Source organism: Geotrypetes seraphini, chromosome 3 (assembly GCF_902459505.1).
Source record: "Geotrypetes seraphini chromosome 3, aGeoSer1.1, whole genome shotgun sequence".
NCBI classification, from domain to species: domain Eukaryota; kingdom Metazoa; phylum Chordata; class Amphibia; order Gymnophiona; family Dermophiidae; genus Geotrypetes; species Geotrypetes seraphini.
This window is the reverse complement of record NC_047086.1, coordinates 14,335,705-14,349,898: the sequence shown is the minus strand read 5'-3', so window position 1 is coordinate 14,349,898 and position 14,194 is coordinate 14,335,705. Positions and strand designations below refer to the sequence as shown.

Here is a 14,194-nt window from a genome sequence, read left to right as displayed (position 1 = left end):
CCAAAAAAGTAGAAAGATTTCATGTTACTTAACCACAGGAATAAGCAATGGCTTTTCTCAGATGGGGCCTATTTACAATGCTGCATAAATATTAAAGCTTGAATTTGGCATTTAACATATTAACATCAATTTGCACATCCATGCCATCTACTCTACCTTTCACTTCATTAGAGGTCCTATGTACTTGTCCCAAGCTTTCTTGAACTCAAGAATAGCTTTAGTCTTTACCATGTCCACCAGGAAGCCATTCCACAAATTCATCACCCTTTCTGTGAAGAAGTAGTTCATCAGATTACGTCCGAGTCTGTTCTCTTTCACCTTCATCTTATACCTCCTCAATCCAGAGCTGTTAAATTTAATCTTATCCACAAGGCTTTAACACTTGACCTTAAAGTGCTACAATCCGGTCAACCTATTTGGGAAAATTTTTAATTCTTTACAGGCCTACTTGTAATTTGCATTTCGGCATCTGCTCACGCCCATTTCGGCAAATGTCACGCCCATCTTTAAGAAGGGATCAAGGGGTGACCCGGGAAACTACAGGCCTGTGAGCTTGACCTCGGTTCCGGGAAAGATGATGGAAGCAATGGTAAAGGACACAATCTACGAACACATAGAAAACAATGGACAACTGAAGGCGAGCCAGCATGGCTTCTGCAAGGGAAGGTCGTGCCTCACAAACTTGCTGTACTTCTTTGAGGGAATAAACAGCCAGATGGATAAGGGGGAATCCATAGACATAATTTACCTTGACTTCCAAAAAGCCTTCGACAAGGTACCTCACGAACGGCTACTAAAAAAGCTGTGGAACCACAGGGTGCAAGGGGATATCTACCGATGGATCAAACACTGGTTGGCAGGCAGGAAACAGAGGGTTGGAGTAAAGGGCCAATACTCAGACTGGCAATGGGTCACGAGCAGAGTTCCACAGGGGTCGGTGCTGGGACCTCTACTGTTAAATATATTTATTAACGATCTGGAGACGGGGACAAAATGTGAGGTTATCAAATTTGCTGATGACACCAAACTCTGCAGCAGGGTTAGAAACACGGAAGACTGTGAAGCTCTGCAAAGGGACCTAACGAAACTGGAAGACTGGGCAAAAAAGTGGCAAATGAGTTTTAACGTAGAGAAATGCAAAGTCATGCATGTAGGGAAAAAGAACCCAATGTTCAGCTACAAAATGGGGGGAACACTGCTAGGGGTGAGTAACCTTGAAAGGGACCTGGTGGTGATGGTCGACACATCACTGAAACCATCGGCGCAGTGTGCGACAGCCTCAAAGAAAGCAAACAGAATGCTGGGCACCACAACCAGGACGAAGGAAGTCATCATGCCGCTGTATCGCGCAATGGTGCGCCCGCACCTGGAGTACTGTGTTCAATACTGGTCGCCGTACCTCAAGAAGGACATGGCGGTACTCGAGGGAGTGCAGAGGAGGGCGACTAAACTGATAAAAGGTATGGAAAATTTCTCATACGCTGACAGGTTAAAAATGCTGGGGCTGTTCTCCCTGGAGAAGAGGAGACTTAGAGGGGACATGATAGAAACCTTCAAAATCCTAAAGGGCATAGAGAAAGTGAATAAGGACAGATTCATCAAACTGTGGGGAGCCACAAGCACTAGGGGTCACTCGGAGAAATTGAAAGGGGACAGGTTTAGAACAAATGCTAGGAAGTTCTTTTTTACCCAGAGGGTGGTGGACACATGGAACAAGCTTCCGGAGGAGGTGATAAGCCAGAACTCTGTACGGGGGTTCAAGGAAGGTTTGGATAGGTTCCTGGAGGATAAGGGGATAGAGGGGTACAGATAGAACTTGAGGTAGGTTATAGAAGTGGTCAGAAACCACTTCACAGGTCGCGGACCTGATGGGCCACCACGGGAGTGGACCGCTGGGCGGGATGGACCTCTGGTCTGACCCAGTGGAGGCAACTTCTTATGTTCTTATGTTGTCATTTAGTGCGAATGGCTTCAACACGTAACTCTGCTTTTTTTGCATCTGTTCCTAGTTTATGGAATTCTCTTCCACTTGTGATTCGCTCTGAGCTTTCTTATGTAAAATTCAGATCAATGGTTAAGACTCATCTCTTTGGTCTGGCATTTCCTTGAAAATATTGGGAGTAGAGTCCTCCCTTTGGCAACTATTTAGACTAATTAATTTTAATTTTTAATTTTGGGGTTTTAATTTTCTTCTTTTGGCTTTTCTATGTTTTAATGGCATTCCTTTCTCTTTTTATTATTTGTAAACCATGCTGTTGCTAAAATGAAGTGCGGATGGGCAGACTAGATGGGCCAATTGGCCTTTATCTGCCATCATGTTTCTATGTTTCTAAACATATTTATTTCTTTAATTCATTTTCTATCCCGTTGTCCCCAAAGAGCTCAGAATGGGTTACAGGTAAAATATACATAATTTAAGTACAAGTTTTTAATCTTAACTTGATACATACTAGGGTCTAATATTAATATACATAATGCCGTATATACTCGAATATAAACAGATTTTTGGGCCAAAAAACTGGCCCAAAAATGGGGTCTCGGTTTATATTTGAGCCACTACCCGACCGATAGTGCGGCTATAATATTCAATAGAACGAAACCCCCTCCTGCTCTCCCCGCCGAATACATGCTCCCCCCGTGATGAATATCATAGCCGTTATCCTCTGTGCACACAAAACTCCACCGCCACCACCCTCCTCCATGCACGCCCCATTCCCCAACATTGCGCTTACCATTAGTACTGGAAACCTGATGCCGCCGTCAATGCTGTATTCTGATCCGGTGTGGAGCTTTGAGCATCTGCGCTTACTCAAAGCCTGCCAGCTCCCACCCCCTCTGAGATTCTGAGAGAAAGTGTGAACAGGCAGGCCTTGAGCATGCACAGATGCTCAAGGCCCCGCACCGGATCAGAATATAGCTTTGAGGGTGGCAGCAGGTTTCCAGTACTAATGGTAAGCGCGATGTTGGGGAGTGGGGTGTACATGGAGGAGGGTGGTGGCGGTTTGTGTGCAAGGAGGATAGTGGCTTCAAGATTCATCATGAGGGGGAGATATTGTCCTATTGAAGACTACAGCCTTAGTGATAGGGCCGGCGTTAGGGGAGGGCAAACAATGCCCAGGCATCATTTTCCCCTTGTCGAACCATCTCCCTCATCTTCACAACGCTTTTCAAAAACAAAGATTTCGCTCTCAGAGGCCCCCTGACGCAGCAGCCCCGACGCTTCTCCTCTGACTCAACATTCTGTTTCCGCCTGGGTGGCTCGCGTCAGAGGAGAAACATCGGGACTGCTGCATCAGGGGCCCTCAGAAAACAAAAACTTTGATTTTGAAAAGCGCCGCAAAAGTGAGGGGATGGGAGGGAGATGACCCAACAAGGGGAAGAGGTTGAGTGGCACTTCAGGCTTATTGTGTGGAGAAAGGGGGGGGGATGACAGATGCTAGATGGAAGACTGGGAGAGTAGAGGGGAACAGATGCTGAATGGTCGATGAGAGAGGGGGGAGCAGGCACTAGATGGAAGTGGGTAGTACAGAGAGAGGGGAGCAGACTCTGAATGGAAGTGGAAAGAGGGGGGAGCAGAGGCTGGATGGAAGTGGAGAGGAGAGAGAGGGGATCAACTGCTGAATGGAAGTGGGGACAGAAAGGGGAACAAATGTTGAATGGGGAGAGGGGGGAGCAGTCGCTGGAAGGAAGTGGGGAGGACAGAGAGAAGGGAGCAGACACTGAATGAGAGAGAGAGAGGGGGAGCAGATGCTGGATGGAAGTGGGGAGGAGGGAGGGGGAGCACACACTGGATGGAAGTGGAGAGGAGAGAGAGAGCACATACTGGATGGAAGGAGGGGATAAAGAAAAAAGGGCACATGCAGGATTGGGGGAAGAGGATAGAGTTAGTGAGATACTGGAAGTGGTGAGGACACAATGAAAAGAGGGAAATTGAGGACTGGATAGTAAGAAACAATTTAATCTAGATAGAGGTAGAAAATAAATTGAGAAAGAAGAAAAGGGAAGGGAGATCTTGTTGTCTATTCTCTTAATTAATAACATAAGAGTTGCCATACTGGGACAGACTGAAGGTCTATCAAACCCAATATCCTTTTTCCAGCAGTGGCCAATCCAGGACACAGGAGGAAAAGTCCATAGTCTGTTATTGAGAAAGACATGGGGGAAGCCACTGCTTGTCCTGGATCAGTTGCATAGAATGTTGCTATTCTTTGGGATTTGGCTAGGTACTGGTGACCTGGATTAGCCACTGTGAGAATGGGCTACTGGGTTTGATGGACCATTGGTCTGACCCAGTGAGGCTTTTCTTATGTTCATCTTATCTGGGAAGATCCCAAAAAAATAAAACAGACTTTTTGCTGCTTAGTCTAGAAAAAAGCAGTGGATATTCTCAAGTTTTTGTAGATAGCTTACCAGGATTACCCAAATTTCTAATCTCGGTTTATACTCATCCTTTTTTCCTCCCTTTTTTGGGGGGAGCAGGGAGGGAAATGGTCACCTCAGTTTATATTTCAGTATATACGGTATACAGTTTACAGGTTACAATTTACCATAGTTATCCTTACAGTACAAGGTTTTCAATACAAGTTTTATCCTAATTTGACACACATTACAGGTTAGATTTGCCATACTTACAGTGTAACATTTTACAATATAAATTCTTTATGTGACACATATTCTCGTACTAATATATATTTCTTTGTAGCCCATCGGTCAAGGGCAGGGGTTTAGATGAAGAGGTATGCTCTTATTGCTTTTCTAAAAGAACATAAGATAAGAATTGCCGCTGCTGGGTCAGACCAGTGGTCCATCGTGCCCAGTAGTCCGCTCACGTGGCAGCCCCCAGGTCAAAGATCAGTGCTCTAAATGAGTCCAGCTTCACCTGCATATGTTCCAGTTTAGCAGGAACTTGTCCAACTTTGTCTTGAATCCCTGGAGGGTGTTTTCACCTATAACAGACTCCAGAAGTGCGTTCCAGTTTTCTACCACTCTCTGGGTGAAGAAGAACTTCCTTACATTTGTACGGAATCTAACCCCTTTTAACTTTAGAGAGTTCCCTCTTGTTCTCTCTATAACAGCCCCTACCTTATGGAACTCACTTCCACAATACCTCCGCGACGAACAACAACTAGTCAAATTCAAGATCAATCTAAAGACTTTCTTGTTTCGAGATGCTTTTAATCAAACCTAAAAGCATCTTCTCTCTCTTCCTTCGGTCAGCAAACTTCCATTATCTTAATGTTTCCCTCCCTTTTGTTCAATCCTCCCCCCCACTCTCTCCTTTTCATCTATACAATGTAACTTTTTCCCCTTCCGCTGTTACTGCCCTCACACTCCAGTTCGTCAAGTCTTTGTCATTTATGTTTAACTTAAGACATCTTTTTGCACATACTGCTACTTTTAATGCTTTTTTTTTTATTTTTATTATAATTTTATTGTAAACCGGCCAGACAATTGTTTGATGGTCGGGATATTAAAAACCAATAAACTTGGAAACTTGGATACCTTGGAGAGGGTGACCAACCTGTCTTTATCTACATAAGAATGCCTCCGCTGGGTCAGACCTGAGGTCCATCGTACCCAGCAGTCCGCTCACGAGGGCCAACAGGTCCAGGACCTGTGCAGTAATCCTCTATCTATACCCCTCTATTCCCTTTTTCAGCAGGAAATTGTCCAATCCTTTCTTGAACCCCAGTACAGTACTCTGCCCTATTACGTCCTCTGGAAGCGTATTCCAGGTGTCCACCACATGTTGAGCATGGGGCATTGACGCCATTTGTGAAAGCTTCAGGTTTGAAAATAATTCTACATGCAAAATGACACCAGCGCAAGGTTTTAAAATTATAACCAGGATTTATTGAATTATTGGTTCTATTTTCCCATTATTAGATCAAAAGAACAGCATAATTGCTTACGTTGCGCTCATGGGAGATCATCATCGTGGCCAAAGACTGGCCTTCTCACAATGGTCTCGTTTTTCTATCTCATTACAGTCTATTATATAACTTTTGGTTTAGTGACATCATCAAGTTTGACGACCAATAACATTTCTATGGGTGGTCTTAAAGTTTAGACAAAGAAACATTCCTCCATGTTTAAAAGTTAGTCAAAGTTTCAGATGATTTCTGAATTAACATTAACATTCAAAAGAATTCACAGTTATTAACATGGTAAATTCTCAGTCCTTCCATGCTGACAAGTTCTGAGCCTTAAAGGAAAAAACAAACTCCTAAGCTGACAGATTCAAATTGCACAGCCTTACACAGAAATCTTACTCAGGAGAAAAAGGGGGGGTTAAATCCCCCTCTCCTCTTCCTGAAGCATGAGCTTCCAATGCCCCCCCTTCTCCCTATTCTTGAGACTGACTCTAATCACTTCCAGATGTTGTGCTCAAGATTTTTTCTTAATGTTTCTGCTTATAAAACATAAACCATTTATATTTCCACAATCATATCATCACATATTACATTCAGGGGCCCCAAACATTCATAATTTCATTCATATCTTGGCCATTCATACTTCATACATTTTATATCTCAGTTTGGAATATGGAATTTAATATGCTTTTCCTAACTAGCCTGAGCACATCTGTTTTCAATTAGAACCACGAGGCTAAAGGCGGGAAGCTGAACAAAGAACAGAAACTATTCACTGGCACAAGATGCTGGCCTAAGACAGGACAGTTATAGCACATACAAAGAACCTAAAATGGATTCCATGTAATCCTGATTTCCACCATGATTTGGTTCAACAGCAAAGTACACAAAAAACACCATTCTTTTCCTTATATTAATCTTTAGTGTGTTTTTTCTTCTGGCCTTAGCTACATTATATTTAAATGTTTTATTCACCTGTTTTTCGTACGCTTCTATTTGGGCGTGGTCCTTAACTGACACAGAATTGTCTCTAACTAGAATTACCCAGAACCATATGAAAAACTGGCGCTATAAAAATACTGCACTATCATGCTTCTGACCTCCATTGCATCGTACCATAAACAGCACGCTGGCCACGAGCCACACGCCATGCGCCACGACTCAATGTCGGGTAAAGAAGAACTTCCTAGCATTCATTTTGAATTTGTCCCCTTTAAACTTTTCCGAATGCCCTCTTGTTCTTTTATTATTCGAAAGTTTGAAGAATCTGTCCCTCTCTATTCTATCTATGTCCTTCATGATCTTGTAAGTCTCTATCATATCCCCTCTAAGTCTCCTCTTCTCCAGGGAAAAGAGACCCAGTTTCTCCAATCTCTCAGCATATGAAAGGTTTTCCATTCCCTTTATCAGATGTGTCGCTCTCCTCTGAACCCTCTTGAGTAACGCCATGTCCTTCTTAAGGTACGGCGACCAATATTGGATGCAGTACTCCAAATGCAGACGCACCATCGCCCGATACAACGGGAGGATAACTTCTTTCATTCTGGTAGTAATACCCTTCTTGATTATACCTAGCATTCTATTCGCTCTCTTAGCGGCTGCTGTGCACTGTGCCGTCGGCTTCATTGTCATGTTCACCATTACCTTCAAGTCCTTTCTTGGGTACTCTCATTCAATAACCTCCCTCCCATCGTATAGCTGTACCTTGGGTTTCTGCTTCCCACATGTAGTACTTTACATTTCTCAACATTGAACTTCATCTGCCATCTTGTCGCCCATTCCCCTAGGTTGTTCAAGTCCCTTTGCAATTCTTCGCAGTCCTCTTTAGTCCGAGCTCCACTAAATAGTTGGTGTGGTCCGCAAATTTTATTATCTCACACTTCGTCCCTGTTTCTAGATCATTTATGAATATATCAAATAGCAGCAGCCCAAGCACCGAGCCCTGCAGGACATCGTTCGTGACCCTCCTCCAGTCCGAGTAGTGGCCCTTTACTCCTACCCTCTGTTTCCTGCCCGCTAACTAGTTTCTGATCCATCTATGTACGTCTCCTTCCACTCCATGATTCTTCAGTTTCCGAAGTAGGCGTTCCCTTCATTATCTTGAATGTTTCGATCATGTCCCCTCTCAGTCTCCTCTTTTCAAGGGAGAAGAGGCCCAGTTTCTCTAATCCCTCACTATACGGCAACTCCTCCAGCCCCTTAACCATTTTAGTCGCTCTTCTCTGGACCCTTTCGAGTAGTACCGTGTCCTTCTTCGTATGGTGACTAGTGCTGGATGCAGTACTCCAGGTGAGGGCGCACCATGGCCCGGTACAACGGCATGATAACCTTCTCTGATCTGTTCGTGATCCCCTTTTTAATCATTCCTAGCATTCTGTTCACCATTTTCGCTGCCGAAGCGCATTGCACAGACGGCTTAATCGATTGTCGATCAGAACTCCCAAGTCTCTTTCCTGGGAGGTCTCTCCAAGTACCGCCCCGGACATCCTGTATTTGTGCGTGAGATTTTTGTTACCAACATGCATCACTTTACACTTATCCACGTTGAACCTCATTTGCCATGTCGATGCCCATTTCTCGAGCTTGATTATGTCACATTGCAGATCTTCGCAACCCCCGTGTCTTCACTACTTTGAATAACTTTGTATCGTCCGCAAATTTAATCACTTCACTTGTCGTACCAATGTCCAGATCGTTTATAAAGATGTTGAAGAGCATGGGTCCAAGCACCAAGCCCTGTGGCACCCCACTGATGATGGTTTTCCAGTCCGAGTATTGTCCATTTACCCCCACTCTGTTTCCTATGCTCCAGCCAGTTTTTAATCCACGTGAGTATTTCAAACTCAATTCCATAGCTTGCAATTTTCTGAAGTAGTCATTCATGTGGAACCTTGTCGAACGCCTTCTGAAAATCCAGATATAGAATGTTGACTGGGTCGCCCTTGTCTATCTGCCTGTTTACTCCCTAGGAGTCCTTCAAAGGAACTGATCTGCAGGGTCAGTTGATTCCAGTGGCTTGGTATGAAGTGGGAGTAGGATTTGCCCCAGGGTATTTGAACTGTCTCCTCTTAATCAAGTTTTAGGAGATCAGTTAAAAGATACTTATTCTCTCATACTTAATTTCATCTTAGATTTAATGTTTTATAATGTTTCATTCTAAATGTTTATAATTATGGATTTGCAGGTGAATGAACTTTTATAAACCAGAAGATTGTCTCTTGTCTTATTATTTGTAAACCATCTTGAGCTTTATCGGTTAGGCAGTATATAAACTCTCTGAGTAGATTCGATTAAGTATCCAAATGTGCACTTTTCAAAACTAGATTTCTTAATCCCCAACATTTTTCAAAACACAAACAAAACATAATTTTGATTAAATGTGCAGCTATTTTAAAGTTGTTTTAAAGCACCGAGGGCAAGAGAGTGAGTGACGGCTTTCATATTTAAGTTGAAAAATCAAACATAAAACCAAAAACAGTTGAGGTGAAATAGTAGTGTAAACTAGCATGAATTCATAACTTTCAAAGCTGATGACTTTGTTCCAAGTAAAAGTCCTCCTTTACCTTTATGCCAAGTCTCCCCATATTCACCACCACCTCGAATGTTGGCTACAGCCAGAACACCACCCAGATGTCTCACAAAGATCAGTCTAGACACACTGAAAAACAGGACATTGAAGAATTGTTACTTTTAAATGAACATCTTTTGATAGTGCATAAAAAAATACCAGAAATTAATTAAGCTTACTAGAAGGAAGGTTATATGGGTGAACAATGAAATGTGTTGGATTCCACAGTGCTGTATACATATATGAGAATTTTATTACAGGATGCTTTTAAAATAAAGCATGAAAACAATACTATTTTATGCTTATTTTATCAACAGAAAGGGGTCCTTTTGCAAAAGTGTGGGAAAAAAGTAGCTTTAATGTACCCTATGCAGGTCTTTCCTGGAAAGTGCCCTTATGCGGGAGCCGGAAAATGTCCGATTTCTAATTTCCAGGAGTAATGGCCACATGCTAATCTTGACGTTAGCACATGGCTATTAAAAAGGCATTAGCGTGTGAACCCTTACTGTCACCTGTTTTGGAAGTGATAAAGGTTCATGTGCTAATATGTACGTCAACATGTTTTTTGTTCCAGAACAATTCGCTCCTGTTTGGATTTAAAAGCTGACACCAGGTCAAGCCTCTCACCACTCCCTTGGAGACCTCTTGCTTTGGGGCCTCCCTGATCTACCTCAGGTCTCCTTTTACGAAGGTGCGCCGGATTAGCGCACTAGCCGAAAAACTACCACCTGCTCAAGAGGAGGCGGTAGCAGTTAGTGCGCGCTATTCCGCGCGTTAAGGCCTTAACGCGCCTTCGTAAAAGGATCCCTTAATCACCTCCCTGCCTGAGCTGCACCCCTCTGACTCAGCAAGTGTAGGTCCATCTACCCTAAGGAGGCTCAGTCTCGGTGAAGGAGAGATCCTACAGGAAGCCGGCTACTTACCACCCACTCCCTCACATTTAGATTCTAGTTTATAAACAAAACACAAGCTACTATATAAAGCTCATGCAGAACTTAAGGCTGTGTGCAAATGTTTACATATATTGTATGAGCAAGAGCAAAAGTGGAAATGTCCAATCAGAATGGTGCACAAAAAGTGTCTTTCAACTCATCTGATAAATCCAAATGTCTTTATTCATACAAAATAACTCTTTCATTCTTTCAAATGTGTTACTTTGGATGAAAGAGTTATTTTGGATGAATAAAGACATTTGCACTTTTGCTCTTGCTTGTTTGATTTTTGTGGATTTGTTTCCCCTGTTTTAGTGTACATATATTGTATGAACAGATGTTCAAATGTGTACACACTGCAACTCTTCCCCTGGAAATGCTTATGTGCAGCATACACACATATAAGTACATACATACTTATGCACATGCATGTGGTTAGACAATTTTTCTGCCTGTAAAAGAGGTTTTACACACAGAAAATCCTTTATAAAATTAGTATTTATTTCTCTACACTGTTCTCCCAGAGCTCAGAACAGTTTACATGAATTTATTCAAGTACTCAAGCATTTTTCCCTGTCTGTCCCGGTTGGCTCACACTCTATCTAACATAGCTGGGGCAATGGGGGGGATTAAATGACTTACCCAGGGTCACAAGGAGCAGCGTGGGTTTGAACCCACAACTTCAGGGTGATGAGGCTGTAGCTTTAACCACTGCACCACTCTGGAAATCAGGATGTGATAAAAGTAAGCCAAGTATAGGACAATCCAGCCATTGTGACATCACTGATGAAGTTGGCTCTTATTGGCGGAATGAGGCATTATGATGTCACAATACCAGCTCTGGTTTTCAGAAGCTGAAACTTTTCACACTATTTATTTATTCAATTTTCTATACTCTTCTCCCAGGGGAGCTCAGAACGGTTTACATGAATTTATTTAAGTACTCAAGCATTTTTCTCTGTCTGTCCTGGTGGGCTCACAATCTATCTAATGTACCTGGGGCAATGGGGTGGGGGATTAAGTGACTTGCCCAGGGTCACCAAGAGCAGTGTGGGTTTGAACCCACAACCTCAGGTCTATAGCTTTAATTACAATGCCTATAGCTTTAATTACTATGCACTTATTGTGAACCTATTCTGTAAATGAAAGTAGGTGCCTCTATCATTGGGCTGCAAAATCCCAAGGGAACGGTACAGTTTAGGGGGTGAAGAACTTAAGTGCACGCCAGAAGAGCAGGACTTGGGTGTGACTGTATGTGATGATCTTAAGGTGGCCAAAAGCTAGAAGGACGCTAGGTTGCATAGGGAGAGGTATGGCCAGTAGGAAAAAGGAGGTATTGATGCCCCTGTATAAGACTTTGGTGAGACCTCATTTAGAATATTGTGTACAGTTCTGGAGGGCCCCACCTTAAAGATATAAAAAGGATGGAGTCGGTCCAGAGGAAGGCTACTAAAATGGTATGTCGTCTTCTTCATAAAGTGTATGGGGACAGACTTAATTCTGGAAACCACTGAGATTTCTGGCGGTATAAAAATTTTTTAAATAAAATCTCAATCTGTATACTTTGGAGGAAAGGCGGGAGAGGGGAGATACGATAGATGTTTAAATACCTGCATAATGATTCTCTAGGACAGTGTTTTTCAACCGCTGTTCCGCGGCACACTAGTGTGCCGCGAGATGTTGCCTGGTGTGCCGTACGGTCAGGGCCGCCATCAGGGCAGTACCACCAGTCTAGGGAGAGGGGCGGTCCGCCCCACGTGGACAGGAGAGAGCTGGACGGGGGACCCGCGGAATTCAATACATCTTGAGCCGCGAGGCTCGTCTTCTGTTCCTGCCTGCCCTGCAGCTAACATATAGCCGATCGCAAGCGTTCCCCGATGTCAGCGCTGACGTCGGAGGGAGGGCTTAAGCAGCGCTATCCGTTCGGCTATTTGTGTGCGGCAGGGCAGGCAGGAAGCAGAAGACAAGCCTCGCGGCTTGAGCTTCGTTTTGCTGAGAAAGTTGCAAAGATGGGCTGGGAGGCAAACACGGAACACAAAAGGGGGGAGGGAGTGCGTTTTGGACACAAGGCATAAACTTGGGAGAGAGGAAGGGAGGGAAAGAGATGCTGAGGTGGGGGAGGGAATGGGTTTTTGGACACAGAAGGCATGGACTTGGGAGAGAGGAAGGGAGGGAAAGAGATGCTGAGGTGGGGGAGGGAATGCGTTTTTGGACACAGAAGAAATGGACTTGGGAGAGAGGAAGGGAGGGAAAGAGATGCTGAGGTGGGGGAGGGAATGCGTTTTTGGACACAGAAGAAATGGACTTGGGAGAGAGGAAGGGAGGGAAAGAGATGCTGAGGTGGGGGAGGGAATGCGTTTTTGGACACAGAAGAAATGGACTTGGGAGAGAGGAAGGGAGGGAAAGAGATGCTGAGGTGGGGGAGGGAATGCGTTTTTGGACACAGAAGAAATGGACTTGGGAGAGAGGAAGGGAGGGAAAGAGATGCTGAGGTGGGGGAGGGAATGAGTGTTTGGATACAGAAGGCATGGACTTTGGAGAGAGGAAGGGAGGGAAAGAGATGGTTGTGTACACGGGGAATAGAAGAAAGGAGAATTTTTGGTCATAGGGAGGGAGTGAGGTACAGATAGTGGCATACCAGGGTGGGGGGGTGGACTGCCCCACCCCGGGTTTACGTCCCAAGGGGGTGCACAGCTGGCCACCCTCCAGTGTTGTCCCTAGGCCGGCAAACTGCGGCTCTTTAGCCACTTGAGTGCCACCGCCGCCAACGGTGTTGTTGGCGGTGGCAGCATTATAAAATACTTTCTTTGTGTTTATTTGATTCCTATTCAAGAGAATTACTTTATATATAGTCAATATAGGCACAGAGTTAAATTTTTTAACATTTTCTAATGGTGGTGTGCCTCGTGATTTTTTTCATGAAACAAGTGTGCCTTTGCCCAAAAAAGGTTGAAAAACACTGCTCTAGGATGTGCCAGTATTGCTTCATTATTTCCTTTATATCGCCAGTCAAGTAAGAAAATTTTAGAGTGCAGATCAGGTCAGGTGATGGTTTTGGATCCTTCTTCTTAAGTAACTCTTCTCTATTCCTGTGTAATGCTTTTTGGTAATTATCCTCGATGCATTCCCGTGGGTAACCTCTGTTTGAAAAGTGTTGTGACATTTCTGATGCTTGTTGTTGGAAATCCGTGAAGTCTGAACAAACTCTCTTAAGCCTTAGGAACTGGCTATATGGCAGACTATTTTTCAATGTGTTGTTGAAGCTTGTATAATGTAAGAAGGCAATGTGAGTTTGCAATATATGTTGGTGGTAAGATGATATGTATCTTTTTTTATCATGAGATCTAGGAAGTTAATCTGTGCTTCATGACAGGAGATTTCAAATTTGTGATTTGGATCTCTACAGCCTAAAATTCTGCACTCTCCTCATGCAATGGATACAAACTATGCTCACAGATGGCCTCTTCCCACAAGACCTCTCCAAAATCATTGTCACCCCGATCTTAACAGACCCAAAAGGAGCAACAGATCAGCCATCCAACTACAGACCCATTGCCTCAATTCCACTATATGTCAAGCTAATGGATGGCCTCGTAGCTAAACTCCTCACCAACTACCTAGAAAATTTGCTCCACCCTACACAGTCTGATTTCAGAACCATCTTCAGCACTGAGACACTATTAGGCTCCCTTCTGGACACAGCTAGACAACACCTCAGCACAGGCACAAAAAATGCTGATTATACAACTAGATAATAATAATAATAACAGTTCATATACCGCAGGACCGTGAAGTTCTATGCGGTTTACAATGATTAGAAA

The 14,194-nt window shown here is 43.7% G+C and overlaps 1 protein-coding gene across 2 annotated transcripts in view; it reads right to left on the bottom strand.

The window, feature by feature from the left end:
• The window catches only part of PREP (prolyl endopeptidase), a 265,867-nt gene that overhangs the window by 48,893 nt on the left and 202,780 nt on the right, over positions 1-14,194 (bottom strand). For both annotated transcript variants that reach the window (XR_004538731.1, XM_033936788.1), the window contains exon 12: positions 9,437-9,531. Coding sequence is in view for 1 of the 2 variants with exons in the window: in XM_033936788.1 (XP_033792679.1) it covers positions 9,437-9,531 (95 nt within the window). In the remaining variant the exon portion in view is untranslated. The remainder of the gene's footprint in view (positions 1-9,436; positions 9,532-14,194) is intronic.